Source organism: Crotalus tigris, unplaced genomic scaffold (assembly GCF_016545835.1).
Source record: "Crotalus tigris isolate CLP2741 ecotype Arizona unplaced genomic scaffold, ASM1654583v1 scf7180000017903.3850313, whole genome shotgun sequence".
In the NCBI taxonomy this organism is placed as follows: domain Eukaryota; kingdom Metazoa; phylum Chordata; class Lepidosauria; order Squamata; family Viperidae; genus Crotalus; species Crotalus tigris.
The window spans coordinates 1,609,736-1,634,673 of record NW_024096713.1 but is presented as its reverse complement, the minus strand read 5'-3'; the positions used below and the strand labels follow the sequence as shown (position 1 = coordinate 1,634,673).

Genomic DNA, 24,938 nt, shown 5'->3' with positions numbered 1-24,938 from the left:
TTTTTTTAGAAAACACGTAAAATCAGTGAAGAACTAACTGTTCCTCCCCCAGTTTTCATTCCCCCTCTGTTTCCTAGCTCTCCTGGCTATTTTTAGATGCTAATGTTATTTGAGGTCTCCTTGATTTACAAAATGATCTAGCTTAATATTCAATGTTTCAAATCCCTAGCAATCTGCTATAAAGAAGTAACTCCAGGTAAATCACTGACCTTTATCCCTTCAATCTCTATTCTTGTAAATATCTGTGTTATGAAAATGTTAATTTTAAGTCTGGGCCTCAAATTTTAGCTTCAGTTCGAGTGGCCAGACAAAAACTTACTTTTTAAGTATGTTTGTTTTAAGCAGAATTTTCTGGGATGGTTTGGGTATGTGAATAATGGGGAATCCTAGCCAAGATGGTATGGGGTCTAAAGTTCATAGCTATGGTTTCAGAAATATACAAAGCTTGCATAAACACATTGTTTTTTATTTGCTTTAGTCATACTTTTTTCTGCCTCTTGATGTTTTCAGTTCATCAAATTGGACATCATATCAAACATAGTAAAACAAATTTTATCTTTTCTGATAAGTTAATGCTTTCTCTCAAATGTGGCAAGTTTGTAGTAATCTTTTAGATGCTTATTTAGTGTGATGAACAGCATTGAAATATGAAATATATAATTCTAAATGTTGTAAAGGATTATTTTACTGAGTTATATTGCAGACTTTTTCTATTAAAATGAAATGTTACATATTTTTATTATATTGCCACTTAGTTCCATTGTACATGATATCTATCATCTATGTGAAGATTGTGCAAATTTTACAGTCAGAAATGTTGAAAGCCAGATTAGAATCAATAAAGTGCCATGATCCAATGAAGTGGTTGCCAGGGGATTGTTGCACACAATTCTACATATTATCTCAGTTATGATGCTTCCATGCACATTTCTGGTTTCAGGTGAAATTATTTAAATAATTTAAGGTGCTGGATTTTTACACTTGGACATAAATCAGTCTGAAACAAAATAGAATTATCTGTTTTTCCAAAGGTCCTTTTTCAGGAGGCAAATAGACTTTCTTGTTTTTCTTTGAAGATGTTTTGCTTCTCATCCAAGAAGCTTCTTCAGCTCTGACCAGATGGTGGGAAATGGAAGGATTTATATTCCTTGCAAACAGCTGGTCATTTGCATTGTTTTAGAGAGTTGTTGGGACCATTTGGAGGTTTTCTATGTCCTCAAAGTTACCTGAGTAGTGCAAATGTGTGTGGAGCCTTCTGGCTGCAGGATGTTTTCTAGATATTGTTACCGTGGCTACCATTTTATGTAAAAATCACCAAAGCTTTAGATATTTATTAGTGGGCTTGAACAAAAATGACTAGAATTATGTTTTAGCCATTAATCAACTTCAGGACATACTTGCATGTACTAGGAAAAAAAGTTACAAAGTCCAAGTATGATTAATGCATTCTAAGACAATAAGGGCTACACCACTTTACCACAATTTTATTTGCAAGGAAACTCCAGGGGATGAACAACATTTACTCATTAACTATATGCACAAGAATGATCAGTTAAATATATTTTAACAAATCCTGTTTTTTCTACCATCAAAAAGAGAGTAATAGAGAACTCAAGGGATTAGCATTTTCTAGTATTCAAAAAGTGCTGATCTAAAATCTGCTAGTGTGTGTACTGTGATAGTACTAAAACTGCTGCATAAAGGGAATATGTGTTATATAGTGTAGGAACATCTTTGGTAATATTGACACTGTAAAGATAAGTTAGGCATGCCTCCAAGTTAAATGCATTTTTCTGAGGAACTGGCAATAGGCTTTGGCTGGGTTTTGTTTGATTTATATTTATATTTTAATAGTAGAGGGTACTTATAGTTAAAAATACTGGGCAGCTAGGGTTTGCTTTTTCTTATCTGTCAAAAAATGAACCATACATGTGTGGTCAGGGGATTTTTACACATAGTAGGAGATTTTGACTGTGCATTATATATTTGCTGAAAGGCTGAGAAATGATTGATGTAGACCAGGATTGTATAATATTTTTTAAGGGTCATAAATGGTAAGATCAAGAGAAATGTATACATGGCACCAATTTATTTAAAATTTGAATTAAGAAATGATGTTCATTTGTGCCTTTTATTATATTCCAAAGCTTCAGTTTGATGACAACTTTTGGAAAAGTTCTGTTAACTAATTATTTGACTTAGCCTGGTATATATGAGTCATAGCTATGATAGCTGTTTATAGCTGGTGTATATGAGTCAGAGCTATGGTAGGTGATAGTCTACAAGGTCAGTTTGCAGTGTTGTAAACCTTTGTGTTGTAAACCTTTGAACTGTATCTCTTACCTTGAAACTTCTACCTAAAACGTTTGCAATATGTAATGGCATGCTAAGAGCATGTTTCCCAGGCCCTATCAAATATAGCTCTAATAAGAAATATCATAGTAGAAAATAGTTCTTGTACTTGAAATAAGTTGGTTACTAATACCAAATCTTTACTAGCTTGGGTAGTGTCTTAATATTTGTAAAATGTTATAAGAATATAGTAGTGCATTCATTGATATCATAATATATCATGTTGCTTTTCTGCTATTCATAACCTAGAACTTTGTTCATGATATTGAATTTGTTCTGGGCTTTCAGTTTATGCAGACTCTTGAGATTTCATGCTTATGCAGGCAACAGAAAATACACTTCCAGATTCTTAAATCTGGGTCACTAACTTTGCTAAAGAAAGTTGAGGTTCTATTGTCTCTCAACTTTGACTGGTTTTAAATTTAATCTTAATATAGATTAGCAGTGCATGTGACACAGAGATTAGTGTTCTGTGACTCTCTGCTTTCTGTAATGAGTTTCTAGAGTAGACATACTGTATTTAAATAATCATACTTGCAAACTTGTCTGCTCTGCTAGTTATTGTTCAAGCAGATTAATGCAGATTGTTGTCAATTTACAATCATAATTGGGATTGGAATTTTGGTTATAAATTGTCATGAGTCAAAATACCATGTGCTCAAGCTATTTTACAACTGTTTTTACAGTAGTTATTAAGCAAGTCACCGCAAGCCACATGGTTGTAAGTACAACCCATTTTATTCAATTGGCATTTTTTTACCAGAAAATGCAATCATATGACTGGCAAGATGCTGCAGACTATTGTAGATAGATGCAAGCCAGTTGACAAGCACCCAAAATGCAATCACTACCGCCGTGTGTGTGGTGGTCGTAACTTCAAGGATTGGTCAGAAGTAATTTTTTTCAAACCTGCTGTAACTTTGAATGGTCATTAAACAATTGGTTATAGATCGAGGACTATGTGTAAACTTTTTAGGTCCTGGATACAAAAAGAGTAGCCAATTCTAAACTGTAGATTCAAGGCAATTGCCTGAGGTTGTTAATTTACCATTCTCTAGTTGCCTTTATCTATAATTAATAGCAAAAAAACCAAACAAGATTGCTCCTTCCATACTAAAATGGGGATGACCACATTAGGTTTTGGAGGGACGGTAAAAAATAAAAACATCTTTGTTATTTATTGAGGCAGTTCATATAAATGTATTGATTTCAGTTACTCATACCTCAAATCCTGGGGTTTTTCTGTGGCAAAAGAACTGCACAACAGTGACAAACATGGCAGAATCAGGAAATTTGTGATGATATGTATCATATAACTATTAATTAAACCCCAGCATTTGGAAGAAAGCATCTATAGAGTGGAAGGGAGAACACTCTGTCCTTGCAAAATTCTTTGTTAATTTGAAATGGCTGCTGCTGCTGACTTTTAATTTATGGGCTCTGAGGCTAATGCTTTGTTTTAGCCAGCCAGTTATTATATGCAAGATTGCATTAATTATGTATATCCACAGTGAAATTTGCTGTTCAGTTTTGTTCTAGAATAATGAAGCACTATTAGAGCATAAAGCCTTGAAGATGGCAATCAAAAGATCTTCAAAAATTGCCACTGATTTTTATTGTGACAGAAGAATATATACATTAATGGTATTGACTATCAAAATTAGAATTAAATCTGATTTAATCTTTGTCCTGACCCTGTCCAGTTTTTGAAGTGTGTGCCCTTTTGTATGCATTGAAAGATCAAGTTAAGACTTGAGACTAAGAAAAAAATTGCATATTTCATTTAGAATGCATATAGCTTTAACTTCTGATTATGCAGTAGATAACTAATCTTTTTTTTAATTGAAAAGTTTTACAAAAAATTACAAAATATATCCCAAACCCACCCCCCTCCCCCACTTCCCAGAGCTGAATACAGGGTAATAAATATAATAATCATAATCTAGCTAACATTAACCAACTATATAGATAAACAAATATAATGCACTTTAACTCTCTTTTACATAAAATTTCCACTATACTAAATTATTAATAATAATAGTAATAATAACAATAATAATCTAAAATTTATTCATAAAATAAATGGAACTTTTTAGTCCCATATTTATTCTGAATATAATCTATCCATTTTCTCCAAACCGAAATGTATCTTTCTTATGAATAATCCTTCAAATAAGCAGAAATCTTAGCCATTTCTGCTAAGTTTGACACTTTAAGCGTCCATTCTTCTATAGGAAGCAAACTTTCCTTCTTCCAATATTGCCCTACCAGCAGCTTGCTGCAGTAGATAACTAATCTTGACTGATCTTAAAAAGCTAAGTTGGTTTAGATCTGGTTAGTGCTTTGAGGAGTACCCTTGGAAAATCTGGCTGTAAATTTTACAGGAAAATAAAAAAATTGAAAGGAGGCATTGGCAAATTACTATAGTACATTGTTAAGGAAACAACATGAAAGTGTCTTCAAAGTCACTAGGAACTGAGCTTGACTCCAATGAGTCTACTTCCCCCCCCCCCCAACCCAAGAGAATCAAATTTGGTAAAAAGAGAAATTGGCAAAAGAAAGATTAAAAATGGACTGGGTCTAGCAGGGGACTGCAGAGAGGGGAAAACATACCAGCAAAAATTCTTCCAATACATCTCTGCCCACAGTTGAGTAGTATCTAAATCTCCTTCGAAGCCACTTGTCATGTGACCCAGTGTGACATTATTGAGGTTGAAAGAATTCCTGCAGACATCTTCTGCTTGCTTTAGTGAAGTAAAAGAGAGATGAAATTGTGAAGTGTTGACTTCCCTTCATTTCCCCCCCTCAACTATAATAATTTGGAAAGAGGGGCCTCAAGAATATAGGATGCAGGCAGGGGGAGTTCAGCACCCCATATCCTTCTATATAGTTTTGATCTTGTATAGGGAGGATTGTATGATTCCTTTTTGCTTTGCTTGTTTCTAAAATCAAATTGTGTTCCATAATATATAGTTATAAAAATGATCAGGATTCCAAAGAATTACAGTGGCATCAGCCATTGTACAATAGCTTAACATATTTTCTAATAAGTTTTCTCACTGTAGGCGTGAGGCAGTTGCATTTATTGGAAGACCTTTGTGTGCCCTAGCAGGAAGTAGAAAGATTTGCTAATCTACTGTAGAAGCACAGGCAACAGTCCTAAAATGGATTCCAGGAGTGGTGAGCATATGAGGTTCTGGCTTGTGTGATGTGAAATGAACTTTTGAGTATTAAGGGATTTCATAGGGGTGTAAGTGTATATTAAGTTTGGGATAACCAATGGGATAGGCAATAGCATTGCAGTCAAAAGTATAGTCATTTTTTAAAGTTTTGTATAAAGAGATTAATGTTTTGCCAAGACACTTATTTGAAAAGTAAAAAAAAAGCTAAATAGATGAGAATGTATGTGAGGCATGATTGTAGAAGTACTATTTTTAAATACTGTATATCACATGACTATTCTTGGTTATCAAATGTAGCTAGCAATCTTTATTTCAGAGAAGGCCTGATTGCTTTATCTCCTGAAGGAATAAAATTCTTGTTGCTTTGCATGTTTTTATTTTAAAAAGTTGCCTCTGAGTCTAAGTTCTAAGCAGGTCTCATTTTCAGGGGCACATTTAGCTTCCATTTTGAAATGAAAAATGATGCTTTTTTCTGCTATGTAGCTTAAGTGTATATTTTAATTATTTGTCATCATGAATTTGGAAATAGCTTTCCTGTAAGTTTTAGTGTTGAGTATAAAGTAGAAAAACTATATAATGTGTACATGGATACATAACCCATGAAATATAATTTTATTTTTCAATATGTACACACCAGGCATGTTGGAATTGGCCCTTTAAAGCTATTTTTTTTTTGTAAAGAAATAAATGATTATGAAGTTAAACAGCAAAAATAAAAGGATTCAGAAAGATAAGCAACTTTCAATACTTCTATGTTTTAGGAAAGAGTCCAAAACTTAATTAACATTATTATTGAACTTAATATATTTTGCATACTGTAGTCTATATATAATGTTTCCAACATTTACTATCTAATACAGTCTTCATTGTGAGTTTGCCTTGATCATAGTATTTTAAAGGAGAAAAAAAAAGCAGCCTTATTATCGTTATTAGCATTTTTGTAGTTCCACATTTTTGGGGAATACTACTATGTTGCTAGTGCCTTTCACAAATCATGGAGAAGCAGGTTAATGTTCTTTTAGAATTTAAGCATTCTTTCCCTAAAATAAAGATCTCCAGTTGTCTTATGCTGGTGAGCACATATGCAATTTTGCAAACAAGATGTAGTTGCTCACAAAACTGGTGGCCCAGAGAGGTGCTTGCTCATTCAGAAATTGGAAGTCATGGAAGACATTACTTATTTGATTGCTTGTTTGTATCCCACTTTTATTACTTTCTACAAATAACTCAAGGTGGTAAATATACCCAACATATCTTCCTCCTCCCCTTTTTCCCACAACAACCCTATTAGGTAGGTTGGACTAAGAGAGAGTAACTGACCCATTCGTCATCCAGCTGGCTTTCATTGCTAAAGTGGGATTAGTATAATCTGCTTTCTAGCTTGTTGCCTTCATCATTAAACCAAACTGGGTCTCTGTATCCTGTCTGCAGCATGCTGTTTTTTTTTTTTCTGGGCAGATTAGGCATGCTTCACATCATTTTCATTTTCTAAGAAAATTTATGGAGCCCAACCATGGGACCAAGCACATTCTGGGAAGTAAAAGTGATGACAAAAGCTAATGTTTTTGCTTTGCAATATGCCATTTCCCATTGTATTGTTATGTGCAGGATAAAGTGAGGCAGGGAATGTACAGGGGGAGTTCTATGTATGCTGTTTTAGACCTCATTGTTTTAAAAAAAAATTGAGTAAGCATTTGTATTCCTGGTTAGCAAATATGGTGTTTAATTATTCTCTTTTATCTCAGCAGAGTATGAAGGAAACGAAGCAAATGGCTTTACATTTCTCAGATTATCATTTTTTTGTCATCATATTGGAAAATATTGTACAAGTTTTAATGCATGAATAAAGTGGGTGTGTGTATGCATATGCATGTCTGTTTGTTATTGTTACGTTTCAGTTTATAACATATTCAGGTTTCATTGTTATGCTGTAATATTGAAGATTGCATTCTAATCTTCTGTCCTTTAACTTTCTCTTAGTGGTTGACCTCCTATACTGGCGAGACATTAAGAAGACTGGTGTGGTGTTTGGAGCCAGCTTGTTCCTGCTTCTTTCTTTAACAGTGTTTAGTATCGTGAGTGTGATTGCTTATATTGCCTTGGCCCTCCTGTCAGTGACCATCAGTTTTAGAATATACAAAGGAGTTATCCAAGCAGTCCAGAAGTCAGATGAAGGCCATCCCTTTAGGTAAATATTTGTGCTTTTCCCTGTTGTAATTAATTATTTGTTTTATAATTCGTAAACTGCCCAAAATTATACTACGAGGGAAATGGGTGGCATAAAAATTTAGTGAATAATGATAATGATAAATATACCCAAAAGCTTACATTCCAACATATGTCAGAGGCACAGTGATTTGTGATGTCAATAGATAATCTAGGATTGTGCAGTTCCAAGGATTGTACATACATAGTTCCCATGAATTTTGCAGATTATTTATTAAATGAGCATTATCTTCCATATTTTTAAATGGGTCTGTTGCTTTGCCAGTACTGACTGGAACTCTTTTTCATTGCTTTATACAGCTTGTTTTGTCAGTGATCCCTTCTGCAAATCATTTTGATTTTATTTTATTAAATAAATGAATGTATTATACAGTATAAGGAAAGAATGGGAATAATGTATTGAGTCTATTGCTTTCCCCCAAATTTCAGTTACCTTGGTAGCTTAGCTAATTGTTTTAATGTCAAGAGATGGGAGTGTTAAGACAGTCTTGTCAAGCTGTCCTCAAGGTCTAAAAATTAAAATTTAGGTATGTATTTATAGATGTCTCAATTTTCATAATATTTCAAGTAACGGAGTGGGGATGCAGTGACATCTTAGGCTTAAAGATTGCTGACTGCTGTTTCAGATCTTAATGATTAATGTACAAAGTTGTTCCCTTGCTACCCTACCTTGAACCCCTTATAACGAGACTTATATAACAAATATCTGGGGAGCAAACAACCATTTTAAGTCAGGGGTTCTCAACCTTGGCAACTTTAAGACTTGTGGATTTCAACTCCCAGGGCTGTTGGTGCTACCCCACTGCAAGGCGAGGCAGGTGTCACAAAAAATACAAGACATCCCCCAAAATAAGACCTAATGCCTCTTTTGGAGGCAAAAATAATATAAGACCGGGTCTTACTTTTGGGGAAACACGATAGTTGGAGAACTACTCAAATTCTTCTAGAGCCTGGTATAGATGCATTTTTCTTCAAACAATCATAGTAGTCTACATAGATTTGCAAAACAATAGGATAAAAGAATATTCCTGAACTTTGTTTTATGGTTTATCTCATGGTTACTGTGAAATTGTGTGAATGCATCAATGCAATACATGTTATCTCAGTTTGCAAAGCTTGGATTCATTGAATGAGTTTACCAAAAATGTAAATATTGCAGAATATATAGCTCATGCTACATAACTAAGCTCCATTTCATGCTGATTAAACTAAATTATTAATGTATATTAAATAGAAAACTATATTTAAATAGATTTTTACTCCAAAAGCATTTTATTAAAATATTTTTGATAAAAATAAAAAATGATTTAAATTAAAAAAAAATAGATTTTTTTAATTTTTTTAAAAAAATCGATTATTATCCATCCTGCTTCAATTAATGTAGAAAAAACATTTGCTTTCCTTTTGTCAGCATTATTAAATGATCAGGTTTACTTTCATTCAGAAGTCAATCATTGGAAAGAAATCCTAGGATTTTATATATTACAATTTAACTGTTTTAAATAATTCATTAGGGGCATGTGCTAAATTTTATAGAGGCATGTTCTAAAACACGGGTGTCAAATTTGCTGTGTCACATGATGTGTTGCGACATATTACAACTGTATTTTGCATTGCCGGAGCTGGGCTGGACACGGCGTCCGCATGATGCAGCCGACCCATGGGCCTGTTCTAAAGGCTTATCCATCTGAGCAATTCTTTAATAATGTAACATTTCCTTCATTCTCATTTGCTTGAGAATTTGAAGAGCTTAAAAACTCTATTTTTAAGTGTATTGAAAATAACGTATTTCCTCTTCCAGAGCTTACTTGAATAAAGATGTTGCTGTGTCTAAGGAGCTTGTTCAAAAATACAGCCATGTTGTGCTTGGTCATCTCAATAGCACAATAAAGGAACTCAGGCGCCTGTTTCTAGTGGATGATTTGGTGGATTCTCTAAAGGTAAAATCTTAGCTTAAGAATTGTATAAGATGGAGAAACAGATTGGCTTGAGGAGCCATCTGAAAGTAAGGAGAACCAAGCAAACTCTTGAATAAAACTAATCTGACTAGTCCTGAAAAAGTAACACCCCGCTATGCTCAAATGTAAATAATAGATTTTTGACTTTAAAATAATAATAAGCTTTTGACTTTTTTAAAAAAATAACACATGCCTTATATAAGATAACCTAAAATGTGAAACTGGCTCTGAGATAAATTAGCAAGCAGTCCCGCTGTTTATGGCTTTCTTGCAACTTGTTCTATATGGAATTAAAAGACAAAGAAACATTATGCTCTTTTGAGAAGATAAGAGCATTTGCATCAAATAAATTTAAATATGGACATTTATGGTCCTGGCTGGATCAAAATACATTTGAAGATAAACCAGAATTGTATAACGTGTTATTTATACCAAATTAGGCAATTTGTGAGTTGGGATAGCTTGCAGCCCACCAAAGCACCTTAACTTTGTTCTGCTAATATGGTCAAGTTGCAGAATTGCTTTGAGCTTTAAGCAGATATTCCATATGGTGTAGTTTCATTATTATTTTTTTCTTTCAGTTTGCAGTATTGATGTGGGTGTTTACCTATGTTGGTGCCTTGTTCAATGGTTTGACACTGCTGATATTAGGTGAGTTTTCCTTTTGACATTGTTGATATTAGGTGAGTTTTCCTTTTAAAACAAAATCCAAACTATTATTAATAAATCACATGATAAGCTCTGATAGCTGACGAACCTATTATAACTCTGGGAAGTTAAAACATTGTTACAGATAGTCCTTGTTTGGCAACTGCTTTGGACAGCATTGCAGTTACAGAAGTGCTGAAAAAATAACTTTGCAACCAATGCCCATATTTATAAATGAGAGGGAGCGTTTTTCTCCATCGTGTTCGTCGTTGCAGTCAGTACTGGTTGTCTCATTTCCCTTGTCACCCTGCCAGTAATGCAGAGAGATTGTCTAAACCAGCTATCTCTTCCTGAGCTGCTTTTTTTCATAGTACAGTGCATCCCTAAAAAGTGCTAGACAAGTTATAGGCAGTCCTTGCTTAACTACCATTCATTCAGTGACCTAAAGTACTATAGCAATGAATGAAGGGACTTACGATACATGATCAAAGTTACAGTTGTTGCAGAGTCTCCACACTCATGTGATTGTGATCTGAATGCTTGATGTGTTGCTAAGTGCCTCACTACCAAGATTGCCATTTGCAATCTTCCCTGCCAGTTTCCCCAGAAACGAGCAGGAAAGGTCATATGCTGTTGCTGTCTGTCAAAACATTTCCCTCTGGTCATGGGGACAGGTTGAAAAAGGTCCATCTGAAAATCCAAATAGGATTTTGACATGGAGTGTCTGCAGCATGGGGCATTTGGAGTCAACCTCCAGAACGAAAGGGAGTCCAGATGCCCCATGTTGTAAATCCCTGCTTGGATTTTGGACAGGCCTTTTCAGCTGGCATCTTTGATTTTGCCCTGGATGGGGTGGAATCTCTCTGCCAAGCAGCTGTTTTGCTGTCAAGGAGGCTGTCTGAAAAGACCCATTCTGAAGCCAAGCAGGATTGTGGCACGGAGTGTTTACAACCAGCCTGGCTTCAAATAACACATGTTACAAATGCTGCACATGGAGGGGAAGGGAACTCTGGCACTGGGAGCTTGAATCATGACGATCTGAACTTTTTTCTAGTCCAGCACTGGAGTTCACTTCTGCAAACTGAGGAGTGCTGTCTGCTCCGCTTCAGCAGACAGCTCTTTTGCTCTGTCTGCGTAACATCCCATGTGGTGGTCCAGTGACCGCAACAGAAAGAGCTGGGATTGCGGTCATTGAGCAAAGCGGTCATCTGGCATTTCACTTAGCCACCACAACAACTTATGACTGAAATTCTGGGCTCAGTTGTGGTTATAAATTAAGGACTACCTGTAACAACTCAGTTTCACCCTGAAAATTTTTGCCTCTAAGGGCTTGGACCATAAAGCACAAGAACACTAGGCACTAACACATTCCTTTCAATGCATGTTCACAATTGGGTATCTACTTAACTCTGTTGAAATACCATCCTCTCCAATAAATCTAAATACAAAGATTAATCCTCTTGCTAATTACTCAAGCATTAGGGTATGCATTCCAAACAGCTACAAGATTTGCTCTTTTACCTATTTTTTCTCATGAGACAAGTTCTAGAAATCTTCCCCACTATTTGGGCTCTCCTGGCTATTTGCAATGGAACATGTCTGAAGCTTAAAGCAAGGGAAAGCTGGAGTAAAATGTTAAGTTACAGCAACCACTTCACTTAATGACTGAGTTGCCAATTCCAATTGAAATTGCTAAATGAGGAACATCTGTATAGTTAAAGATAAGCTGAATCAGCAAAACAGCACTCACCTAAAAAACAGCAACACCTAAAAAACATTTAAAAAAAAATAGCTGAGATTGTTTAAGATTGCCAGCTCCTGTTAAGATCTCAAGTGAAGATGCTAAAATTCTGTAAGATTTTGAAGTTAAAACTTGAAATCCCATGAAAGTACTTGTAACACTTTAGAGATTTAAGGAAAAACAACTGAAACCTATTATTATTGGTGCTGTGTCATCATCTGATGCTGTCCTGGGATTATAAAAGTTGTTGCCCTCTGACTGTAAATAGTAATGAAAGGGTACAATCAGCATGAACAGGAAAAATACAGACTCTAGAAGCACCTCAACTTTTGATGTGAACATAGTGATTAATATGTATATATCTGTTTATTGTCTTCTGAAAAAATAAGTACACCCCATTGAAATGTTTGATCTTTTCCAAAGGTCAGTATGGTAATGAGCCTAAACATTCCAGTAAATCTATCCGTAAATGAAATGGAGGGTTCTGGAATAGCCAAGTCAAACCCAGATCTAAATTCACCAAGATGCTGTGGGATGATTTGAAACAGGCTCTGCATGCAAGGAATCCCTCAAACATTGCACAACTGAAAAAAAAAATCTTCGTGGAGTGGGAGAAAATTCCTCCTGGTTGGTGTTAGATATATGTAGACAGTTATTAGAAACCCTCACTGAGTTTGTTGTTGTATTGGAGCCAAGGGTGCACCTCCTTTTCCCCCAAAAGATATGGCATTTATGTTAATTTTGGTTGAATAAATTATTGAAAGTACATTTTGAATGAAGATAAAATATTGATATGGGATATGCATACTTTTTCACACAACTATCCGTCTGTAGTTACAGCTATGATTAGTACTTCACATAAATTATCTGATTCCTAATTTATAACTTTCAGATGTTTTTCATATTTTTAAGTTTAAATCTATTTCTGTTCTTCCAGCGCTGATATCACTTTTCAGTATTCCTATTATTTATGAGAAGTATCAGGTGAGTATGCAGTTGTGGCATGTTTATTGATAATATGATAATAAGATAACGATCATATTAAGGATACAAAGAATACATTGCACATGAAAGGATGAAGAGGGTTCTTAGAGGACAGTGGCCTCTACTATTCTAAAGGACAATGCCTGCACTACTGTTCTAGTTTGAGCAAGAGTTAAGTAAGATGCAAAAGGCTTTCTTAAATAGGATTATTCTATCTGGGTTGCAGAAATCCAAGCAGCCGCTATTCAAAACAAACAAACAAACCATAACCCATTGCTCTTATCTAGTGGTCACCTTGAGTTTTGTGCCTCGTATGTGGTAGCCCTAGGATTGATATTAAAAGTAAAGAGGGCCATATTCCTTTGATTTGAGAACAGTCTGAATCATTTGGAAAATTCATCTGGTTTGGATTTCTTCTTTCAACATTGATTAGGGATCCCTTTACATTATAGTTTATTATAGCTGAGAAATGACAGCACTCCTTTCTTAAGTGAACTTAAGAAAGTATTTTGTAACTAGTTGACATGTTTTACATCAGAACTTTACAAAATAAGAGCAAGAATACGTTTCCCCCAAGAATCCTATTTTTTCAGTAAAAAATATATCAATACACGATAGAAATGAAAATATCTTCAGACATTATTTCAAATGTATATTTATAACAAGATTTTGCACAGCCATAAACCTAAATATTTTTGTACAAAATGCTAAATAAAAAGTAGCTAAAATATCACAATAATTTCATGCTTTTAAAATGGAAACGGCTGATGAAATAGCTATCAATTTTTTCTTTGGAAAATCTGTTTATTCAATGTTTTTCCAAATGTCACAATATCACAGTTGAGGAGCAACCAAGAATTAATATGCCAGAGTTGAAATCTGAATGACTGGGAGTCAATAAACTAAGGCAGTTGTGATAAACCTTCTAATGACCAGGCATCCATAATTTTTGGGTGTTCAAGGTTTGCAGTAGGGGGTGGGTCAGCTATTTTTCCATTGTGGGTAATGTATTGAAGATTTTTAAGTTATAATCATGCTAAATCTATTCTAGGGTTTACACCTCAGTCTTTGGTAGATGAAGTGCAGAGACCCAGTTTGGTATAGTGGTTAAGGCATAAGACTAGCAACTGGGAGACTGTTCTGGTCCCACCTTATGCATAAAGCCATCTGGGTGACTTTGGACCAATCGCTCTTTCTTAGTCCTAGGAAGCAGGCGGGGCAAACACTTATGAAAATGTTTCCAAGAAAAGTGCAGGGACAGTCCAGGTGGTTACCAGAAATCAAGGTTGACTCTAGAGCACTCCAGATACTGTATTGTTTCCACTTGTGTAACTTCTTGTGGTTTGCTTGATTTCAACTTAATGTGGTGCTAACCATTTCATGGTTTTTCATGATGTAGAAACCAAGTATTTTAAATGATTTTTAAACTTGTTTTTCAGATTCAAATTGACCATTATGTGGAACTTGTAAACAAGAATGTCAAAGATGGAATGGCAAAGTAAGTTTACTGCATCCTTGGAGCTACAGGTAGTTCACAGGTTACAGTAGCAAATTGGAACCAGAATTTTCATTGCAAAACAATGTGGTCGTAAAGAGCAACATCATATGGCCACATTGTTCAGCAATGACAGCCCAATTGCTGTCGAAAATCCCAGAACTTGGTGATTCTTAAAGCAGGAAGAGGTGGGAGTCCCACGCAAAGACCGTGGAAGGGTACATTTGGAGGTGTGCCATGCGTGCAGGTAGGGGGGGTGCAGGTGTAGCCATGAACAAGTGCTACATAGTTGTGGCAGGTGGGGGGACATTGGCAGGTGGTTGTACTGTGGGTGGGTGCACACTGTGAAGGGTAGACAGGTGGTGCTATAGTGTATAGGAATCCCCTGAGATCTCTTACTCTGTAGCAGGACTTCTTTGAAGAAAAAGTGGGAATGACTTGCAACTGGCTTCCCTTCTGGCTTCCTCACTGACTTTGCTGTGGGACAGGAGGGAAGATTGCAAATGATGACCACATGATTGCAGGACACTGCAACCAATGTAAGTGCAAGCCAGTTGCTAAGTGCCCAAATCACAATCAAATGACCATAGTAGTGCTACGATGGCTGGAACTTCAGGGAGTGGTTGCAAGTACCACTCGTTCAGTTCCATTGCAACTTTGGTTATTGAGCAAGTGGTTGCAACTCCGGGCCCACCTGTAGTTTCCAAAGTAATTGATAGCCTTAGACGTGACTATAAAATAATAAGTATATTCATATATAGTCATAAGTGACCATGATCACGTGATCTGCCTGGATCCATTTTCTTTGCAGTCACTAAGATGGGAATAAGCGATGCAAACAGAATACTACTTTGACATGAAAAGCACTTTGAAGTGTTGTTAAGGGGATAATGCATTAGATTGTATTAGATTGTAAGCAGTTGGCTTTTCCTGTACAGTTGTTTGGAAAACAAGGTGTGACTTTTTTGAAATCTGGTTTTTTTTCCCTACAGGATTCAAGCTAAAATTCCTGGACTGAAGCGCAAAACTGAATGAAATCAAGAAGCAACTTTTATTAAAACAAATCATCTTTTAAATGGGGATGGGAGGCATATTCATTTGGATTACATGGGGAGGGTCAGGGAATAGCAAGCCTTGACATTACAGTGCAATTTCACAGATCTTTATTTTTTAGGAACAGTGTTTCAGAGGGAGGAAAATAACCTGTTCTTGACTGCTGTGTATGTCCATCCTAAGTATTGTAAGCTGCTACATATGGATTTAGATCTAATCCTGTTTGCTTCTCCCATATGCAGCACAGGTTAACATAACGAGTTGGAGAGCTGTACATTTTATGCTTTGGCCAAGATAGTCTTGTCGTGTTTCAAGAGGGGTTAGTGTATGGAAAACATTTCCTTTAGCACTGTCTCTGGTTTGTGTTGATTGATTGCAGATTTTCTAAAATGAAATGTTTAGAATATGCCATTAAAGCAAGCTTGAAAAGTCTTGCCTTTTTGGTATCAAGTTTAGCTGTACTGTGCTTTTAATTCTACTATTTTATCAATTGCCAATATAAAATTAAATATATAGTGTGTCACAGCTGCTTAGGATATCCAGCTCCTCCATAGTGATTGAAATACTAGATAAATGAAGTGTTTTTGAGCTTCTTAATATATTAGCTTAAATTTTCAGAAAAAACTAGTATCTATTAAATAAACAAAACCAACTCTGCACATTACAGTTTCTGCCATATTCTTTGCTGCACAAACTCCTATAGTCTATTTTAAGTAAACAAGTTTACAGTTCTCAAACTTTGAATCTGTGGAATGAATTTCTGATGGTGTGATCCTCAGATCCTTGCAGGCAGAACAAGGAACCCCCAGCATGCTTGTTTTCCATTGTGCTTGGAATCCTCAGCATCTGTGCATGGGTCAGTGGATTGTACCCCGATGCTGCAAATGCCATTTGGACATTTCAAATACATGTGGGGGTTTAAGCTGTATTGAACTACGTTTGTGGGATGCATTGTGAAATGTAAAAAGAAAATTTTGAGTTATCAATAAAGTGTATGAACTCATATAATGTGTAAATGTGATTGCACTTAACATGGTTATCATCATGCTTCACAACTCAGCGTATGAACAATTATCACTAAAAATGGTTGTGATTTATACCCAACATTAGGAATTTTGTTGATGTGGTTGACTTGCACACACATTACCATTTGATTTTCTAGTTTAAGCCATAGTTATATTCTAGTTTAATACCACCTTAATTCTTAATGGATTTTGCTATGTATAAATTTTAGTATGACACACAAAATGTAGTATCCCACCAAAATGAAGCAGCAAACTAAGTGCAATTTTACATAATGCAACTGTATCAATTTGGGGAACTTATTCAACTATATTAAATTTAATATATCTAATATTGCTATCATGCTGGTCTTTTTAATAACAATTTAAGGAAAATGATAGAATATTAAGGTATTTTAAAAGTTTTGCCCTGGAATAACTCAACCACTAATATTTTGCTCTTTTCCGCAAGAAGTATACTGTTCCTTCTTTCCAGTAGGCTGGATGTTCCCAAAGAAAATCTGGCATCAGTTTTCAAATAAAACTTTTACTGAATCCTTTCAAAAATAAATTCATGCAGTACTATTTCAATTTACATTATAATACAGCATCAAATTTAAGCATAAAGTTCTACAAATAAACAAAATTTCTCCCACACACAAATATATTATCTTCAATATTCTTGCACAATTTGACTATACAGCAGCTCATTCTGTTACAGATTCAAGATGCACTCCATATGAAAGGCCAGCATTACAACAGAGGCAAACAAGGTGACCACCTGACATCACCAGATGGATATGGTTACATTGGCTAAAACGGGAAACTTTCCTTATGAAGAACAAAGGAATAAGACTGCATAGAACACATGTATGAAATAAAGGAGTATAAGGCATTAACTTATTGCATTAATCAAATAACTCACACACACACAGCAGTCCATTAAATTTACAGAAGCACTTTTGTGTTGTATACATTGAGATTATTATACCAGAAACATGCCCCCTTTCTCCTTTTTCTTTTATTAGTTCTACAATGAATTTGTTACTTCTGAAATAAATTAATGCTACAAAGAAGTGAATCTAGGATTGTTTTACTACATGAGTTAATTAGAAAGTAAGTTATACTGGACAAGATCAAAAGCTGTCTTAGTCCAGCAATCTATTTCCCATGGCCTTTGAGAAACCACAAGCAGGATATAAACTCAATAGTACATTCCTGCCTGTGACCGTCACTAGTTGCATTCAAGTGTGAGGCATGTTGCCTATGATACTGAAATTAAAATTATAATCATCCTGATCATTAGCTAGCGAAAAACTGCAGGCTTCAGCAATTTCAATAAGCTCCTCAAGTTCCACAGTTATATGGTCCCCTACTACCACAGAGGTGTATGGTTGCTAATTTATCACTGGATTGTAAGAGAAACATGCCCTTGAACCACTTCATGAATGGTTTTTTTTTCCCCCCTTGAAGTTAAAATGCCATCTTGGCTATTGCTTGGCTGGATAAAAAGTATTGAAAAGTATTGAAAAATACTTTTCATTTCATTCTACCATGTATCTGAAGTCCTACTTTCCAAATGTAGTGTCAAACTGACCATTATTTTTAATTTCTGCCTTGTACCTTTACTCTGCTGTTGATATCAAGAGAGAAGGCTGAAATTTAGTAAAAATAAATAAAAAATGAACATGGTGACATTTAGGGGAAAAAGTGACTTTGTCAGCCCTCAGTCAGTTTGTAGATTTTAGCACAGTGGTTCTCAACCTGTGGGTCGGGACCCATTTGGGGTCGAATGACCATTTCACGGGGGTCGCCAAACAAGGCTGTCTGCCATTTTTTCCCCTTTTCTTTGACCACGCCCCTGGCACCCGGTGATGTATAAGTGGTTGGGGGTCACCACAACATGGGGAACTGTATTATGGGGTCACGGCATTAGAAAGGTTGAGAACCACTGTTTTAGCACCATGAGCAGAAAGTATGCAATGGCAGGAGACAATGTTATATCCTGCAGTATCTGAAAAGTTTTCAAAAGGCACTTTGTAGAAAAATGGCAAAAAGAATTTCATCTAATACACTTAATGGAAGAGGGGGGAGAGAATTGCTAATTAATTCATTTAAAAAAAAATAAAATTAGCCACAAACCAAAGCCTGCTTTATCATAATGTATCCTGTCTCTAATATGCTTTAGGAATGATGGGACAAGTTTAAGAAATAAGAAAGCTTGTCTTCCCTATATTCACATTGAACTCTTTCATTTTTAAATAGACTGCTGAAGACTTATCTCCACAATAGACTGTGTCAGGGGTCCCAAATTCATGGCTCTTGAAATAGTTTGGTGTGTCCCATTACTTAAGGCCTTGTGACCCCTGGGGTCAGGGACCTATGTACAGATGTGTATGCAGGCACCAAAGCGACTCATTTCAAACCAGCTCATTTCAAATCAACCTTATAATTTTCTTGGCAACAGCTGAGCCTGGTTGGTTGGGCTCCAGTGCCTATTGCACTGGCAGCATCCGCTCCAAGAACACATGCTCTGAGGCAGCACTGAGATCTCTAGGAAGATGGGGCTGAAATGAAGAAGGTTGGAGAAGGCCTGGTCTGGCTGCCTTGCTGTGAGAGTTCCTAAGCCAAGCAAGGGATCAACCAACAAGTGGAGAAGAGCTTGGCTAGGTGAAGGACAGGCAAGGCAAGAGGACAAAAGTGATGGTGAATAAAGAAAAGTCTGAAAGAAAGAGAAGCCTGCTCAATAAAAAGAAAAGAATTTTGGCTGCTCTTAATGGAATGGGAGGGGGCACGATGGCTCAGGGGTTAAGACACAGCTTGTCAGCTGCAAAGCTGACAGTTTGAGACCCAAGTGCCGCGCAATGAGTTCCCATTACCCCAACTCCTGCCAACCTAGCAGTTTGAAAGCATGCAAATGAGAGTACATAAATAGGTAAATAGGTACCGCTTCAGCACAAAGGTTACTGCGTTCGGTATTTTCATGCTGACCACATGATGAGGAAAGTGTCTCTCAGGCAATGCAGGCTCCCTCAGCTAAGATGAGCACCGCCCCTTTGAGTCAGTCATGACTGGACAGGGGAAACCTTTAAACCTTAAGCATTTAGTGGGATGGGGCTAGCCCTAGCTGGTACTCTTCTTAATGGGATCTGGAAAAAACTATATATCATCTAGTAATAAAGCCGGATATTGGTATTATGGTTAATGAAAAATGTTGCCAGCCATATGGTCAAAATGGCTGTCTTGCAAGTAACTTTGCTGTGTAATAAAGTTTGATTTAAAAGCACAATATATTTATGTTATATGACATAATTGATACTTTTCATTTTGGACTTAATTGATGCACAGAAAGTTTTTAGTCTTGTAGCCGTCAGCCTAAGACTCACATGGCACTTGTGACAATTTGAGTTTGAGACCCTGATCTTGCCACTGTATTCCTGAATATTTAATTTGGCAAGAGAGATTTTAGTATATATTAGAATAATTAAAGTCAGTACCAAATTAAGTAATATTTGATTTCCCCATGGTTGCATATATCGGGATATATTACATAGTCTAATTATGTCTTTCATAAATAATATAGTCTGTAATCCCAGCCATACTGAGATCTTGAATGGTGTCCATGCGTTTACTGTTTGGCACTGAAATGGCAGTGGTGGCAGAATGATCCAGGAGAGTAGTGACCTTTAAAGACATCGCCATACAAATACACTGAAGAAGAAAAAAAAAATAACACGTTATTACAAATATAAACACAGATGCGGCTAAAATTGTACTGCAAGCTTGTTCTCCACCCATCCACCCCCATATTCCACCACATTTAAAACAAGAAATGCCAACTAACAAGAATTAATTTCCCACTACTGCCACACACAGATAATTTTTACAAAGACCACGACATGAACATAATGTCAAATGTGTGTGCCTGCTCCAAACAATTCCTTACAGTGAACTTTAAGCATCTATTGCAGCTTAATAAAAGACAGCTAGAAAAGCTAAAATACATGGAGTATATAGAGGTTTTCTATTGTAAATAGATGGGATTAATTGCTCGTGTTTTACATATTCTTGAAGTGGAGACCCCATGTAATAAACCAGATTAAGCAAACTGCCATTTTATAAACTAAGAATTGGTAAATGAAAGAGGGGATACCTTTAATTTATTTGGGTTTACATGCCATGGTTGGTGCAACCTTCTATTCTGTGTAGGAACAGAGAGGAAAAACTAACTGCCTTCTACCAAAACAAGTGCAGGGGCTATGCACCCCCATGGATTCTGTATAACAGGGTCCTTGATGCAAGTGAGCCTCAATTTTGTAATTCTGGGGGCAGTGCAGTATTCCATTCACTTGGCTGAATAAAATACGTGCCTCTCATTTATTTTTTCCACCCTGACTATTTGTTCTCTTTTTTTTCACAGAAGCTAGGAGGAGGTGTTCCAAAAGGTGAATAGCTTCAACTCTACTGTAACTAACCATGCTCTATTATAACAGCCATTTAGTTGTCAAACTAGTCATCTGAAAAGTAAAAAAAGGATCTCAGTTGTAAGTAATTGCTCAAAAAGATGAGTGAATCTGACTTTTTATTTGGCAACAAACCACAATGAAAATAATAATACATGGGCAATACTGCTTTCCTAGCAATCCAGCAGAAGCAGTTGACAACCCTTATTCTCTGTAACCCATTACTCATTACCCAGGTGGTTTTCTTTAAACCACCATAGTTTACAGAAAAAAGTTGCAGACTTTTCACAGCAAAGATTCAGAAGAACCTGCATATCTTTTTAAATCACTTCTAACTATATTTATATTTGGCTATATTTTGATTTTGTGCTTTTCCCTCAAGGAACTCAAGTTACTACTGAATTCAGCATCATAACAGCCCTCAGGAGAATGACATGATGATCTTATTACGACTTCCCAGTTAGATGCAGATGAGGGTGAACTAGAGCTTGGCTTTCTCCCATTTCAACTCAAAATCTCCAGCCACACCACTTAACTAACTAAATGTTACACAATGCAAAATCTTACCTGCAGTCATCTCCTCCTGTGCTGATAACATACTTGTCATCATGAGAAAAGCGTATGTTGGTGACGTGTGCAGAATGACCAAAGTAACGCTTATGTTTGGCCTGTCAGGAAAAGAAACAATATCTGGCACTGGACACAGAGTTACTTCACTCACAAATAGCCAGCCATATCTCCTTGCTACTAGAAGATACAGGTGGATCTCAGCTACCGATGAACCAAATGGTTTTCAAGATAAGGCACACTGACAAACATATACCCAAAAGGCAAAACAAGCTCACTTACAAATTTTTCAGTACATGGAAAATCAAAGAGTTTGACTAGCCCAAAGTCATCTCCAGAGACAATGTTCAAGCCAGCATGGGTCACACAGGCACAGTTGACATCTGCCTTATCTGCGTTTCGGGGCCAAATACCGATGACCTCATCCCCAAGGATACTGCACCAAAGGAGAAAAATCAACTAATTAGTGAGAACATGACAGTAAAATGTCTTTGGGAGTACAGGATATATAAAAAAGAATTTTTAGATAACATACTTTGAGTGCTGTTGAAAAAATGGAGTGGAATGCCTGTAGCAAATTCAAAAGAGGAGAGGGGCATTTTCTAAGTGTTGCTATTCTAAGTGGATTAGTTTCTCACTCTCTGCTCACTTAACCTGCATTCTTGTTATTGCCTGCTGATTTTTTTCATCTCTCAAGAGGTGGCGGTCTCCCCTTTAAGGGATGTACTCTAGTGGAAGATAGACCGCCATCTGTCAGGAATTGATTCATTTGGATTCCAACCTAAGCAGATGATCAGACTCAATGGCCTAAGTAGCCTCTCCCAATTCTGAACTGATGATGTAGGTTTATGCTTCTTGAATAGAGCTTTGTGGTACATCACCTTGTCCAGGTGGCCCAGGTGATCTTTCCAATAAATGCTGTATCTGTCACTTGCTTTCCTAAAGGCACCTCATGGACTTGCCGTTTGTAGGCACCAGTTGACACCTAAGAAAGAAAATGAATCAAAATGATCATATGGACAGTGCTGAAATATATAGTTCTTCCAAAATGCACAGGTATAGTATAGGGGGTACCTTGCTCAATAGTAGTAACTGTGAGAGGGACCTCAGAGTCCTAGTGGACAATCACCTAAATGTGAGCCAGCAGTGTGCTGCAACTGCCAAAAAGGCCAACACAGTGCTAGGCTGCATTAACATAGAATCAAGATCACATGAAGTGTTAATACCACTTTACAATGCCTTGGTAAGGCCACACTTGGAATACTGCATCCAGTTTTGGTCACCGCAATGTAAAAAAGATGTTGAGACTCTAGAAAGAGTACAGAGAAGAGCAACAAAGATGATTAGGGACTGGAGGCTAAAGCATATAAGGAATGGCTGCTGGAATTGGGTATGTCTAGTTTAATGAAGAGAAGGACGAGGGGGGACATGATAGCAGTGTTCCAATATCTCAGGGGCTGCCACAAAGAAGAGGGAGTCAAGCTATTTTCCAAAGCACCTGAAGGCAGGACAAGAAGCAACGGGATGGAAACTAATCAAGGAGAGAAGCAACCTAGAACTAAGGAGAAACTTCCTGACAGTTAGAACAATTAACCAGTGGAACACCTGCCTCCAGAAGTGGTGAATGCTCCAACACTGGAAGTTTTTAAGAAGAGACTGGACAGCCATTTGTCTGAAATGGTATAGGGTTTCCTGCCTGAGCAGGGGGTTGGACTAGATGACCTCCAAGGTCCCTTCCAACTTATTATTATTATTATTATTATTATTATTATTATTATTATTTTATTATTATTCGATCATTGCACAGTCAGCAGATGTTCAGACTGGATTTGGCATTTTGTCTACCTATCGAGTCCTTACCCAGGACCTGGGATAGGCAGATGTGGATGTTTGATGGTATTACAGATATCATCGCAGGATGGAAGCAGTTCCTAATAAGGCCGCCTTTTGCAATTGACTAATAGCGAATTTGTCAATGCCAATGGTGTTCAAGTGGTGCTCCAGTTGTTTTGGGATTGCACCCAAGGAGCCTATGACTATTGGTACTACCCTTGCTTGCTTTTGCCACAGTCTTTCTATTTCTATTTGTAGGTCTTTGTATTTTGTTATCTTCTCCAGTTCTTTCTCTTCTATTCTGCTATCTCCAGGCACTGGCCATCCACTATCCAGACTTTTTTGTCTTTCTTATCGACAATTGTTAAGTCTGGGGTGTTATGTTGCAGGTGCTTGTCTGTTTGAATTCTGAAGTCCCAGAGCAGTTTAATTTTATCATTTTCTATGACTTTCTCTATTTTATGATCCCACCAGTTTTTGCTTACAGGCAAATGATATTTTTTGCAGATCTTCCAATGCACCATTGTTGCTACTTTGTCATGCCGCTGCTTGTAATCAGTTTGTGCAATCTTCTTGCAACAGCTTACCAAGTGGTCCACTGTTTCTTCAGCTTCTTTGCATAGGCGGCACTTACTGTCTGTTGCTGTCTTCTCAATTTTGACTTTGTATGCATTTGTCCTTAAGGCTTGGTCTTGTGCAGCCAGAATTAGTCCCTCGGTCTCTTTCTTCAATTTTCCTGCTCTTAGCCATTGCCAGGTTTTATTATTATCTGCTTTCCCAGCTATTTTTTTCATGTATTGGCCATGTAGTGCTTTGTCTTCCCATGCCTCTATTCTGTTCTTCATTTGGTCTTTCTTGTAGGCCAGTTTTGGTCTCTCCAGTAGTCAGTAAGCCTTCCTGATATATTAATTTCAGTGCATCTTCATCATTGTTCTTCAGATATTCTTCCAAAGCCATTTTTTCTTCTTCAACCATCTGATGTACTTGTAGCATTCCACGCCCACCTATTTGCCTTGGTAGATAAAGTCTATCAATGTCACTGCGTGGATGAAGGGCATGATTCATTGTCATTATTTTTCTGGTCTGCCTATCCATTGCTTTTAGTTCTGCTTGAGTCCAGTCCACTATTCCAGCTGTGTACCTAATGACTGGGATTGCCCAGGTGTTGATTGCCTTTATGGTATTTCCTCCATTGAGTTTGGATTTTAAGATCTTCTTCACTCTCTTGATGTATTCACCTCTAATCTTTTTCTTGACTTCAGTGTGCTTGATGTTGTCAGCTTGAAGGATACCCAAGTATTTGTAGTACACTTCCTCATCCAGACTCTTAATGTTATTTTCGTGGGGCATCTTGATTCCTTCAGTTTTCACTATTTTTCCTTGTTTGATAGTAAGTGTGGCACATTTGTCCAAGCCAAACTCCATTACAATATCT

General features: G+C 36.7%; 2 protein-coding genes across 5 annotated transcripts in view; one reads left to right on the top strand and one right to left on the bottom strand.

The window, feature by feature from the left end:
- The window catches only part of RTN4 (reticulon 4), a 40,425-nt gene extending 23,783 nt beyond the window's left edge, over window positions 1-16,642 (top strand). For all 4 annotated transcript variants that reach the window (XM_039344341.1, XM_039344342.1, XM_039344343.1 and 1 more), the window contains 6 exons: window positions 7,515-7,722; window positions 9,562-9,700; window positions 10,300-10,369; window positions 13,045-13,091; window positions 14,531-14,589; window positions 15,579-16,642. In XM_039344341.1, coding sequence (XP_039200275.1) covers window positions 7,515-7,722; window positions 9,562-9,700; window positions 10,300-10,369; window positions 13,045-13,091; window positions 14,531-14,589; window positions 15,579-15,621 — 566 coding nt within the window. In that variant the 3' untranslated portion in view covers window positions 15,622-16,642. The remainder of the gene's footprint in view (window positions 1-7,514; window positions 7,723-9,561; window positions 9,701-10,299; window positions 10,370-13,044; window positions 13,092-14,530; window positions 14,590-15,578) is intronic.
- A 525-nt stretch (window positions 16,643-17,167) lies between these two features.
- The window catches only part of EML6 (EMAP like 6), a 149,343-nt gene continuing 141,572 nt past the window's right edge, over window positions 17,168-24,938 (bottom strand). Inside the window, 4 exon segments of the mRNA XM_039344340.1 lie at window positions 17,168-20,351; window positions 21,671-21,771; window positions 21,953-22,106; window positions 22,552-22,655. Coding sequence (XP_039200274.1) covers window positions 20,327-20,351; window positions 21,671-21,771; window positions 21,953-22,106; window positions 22,552-22,655 — 384 coding nt within the window. The 3' untranslated portion in view covers window positions 17,168-20,326.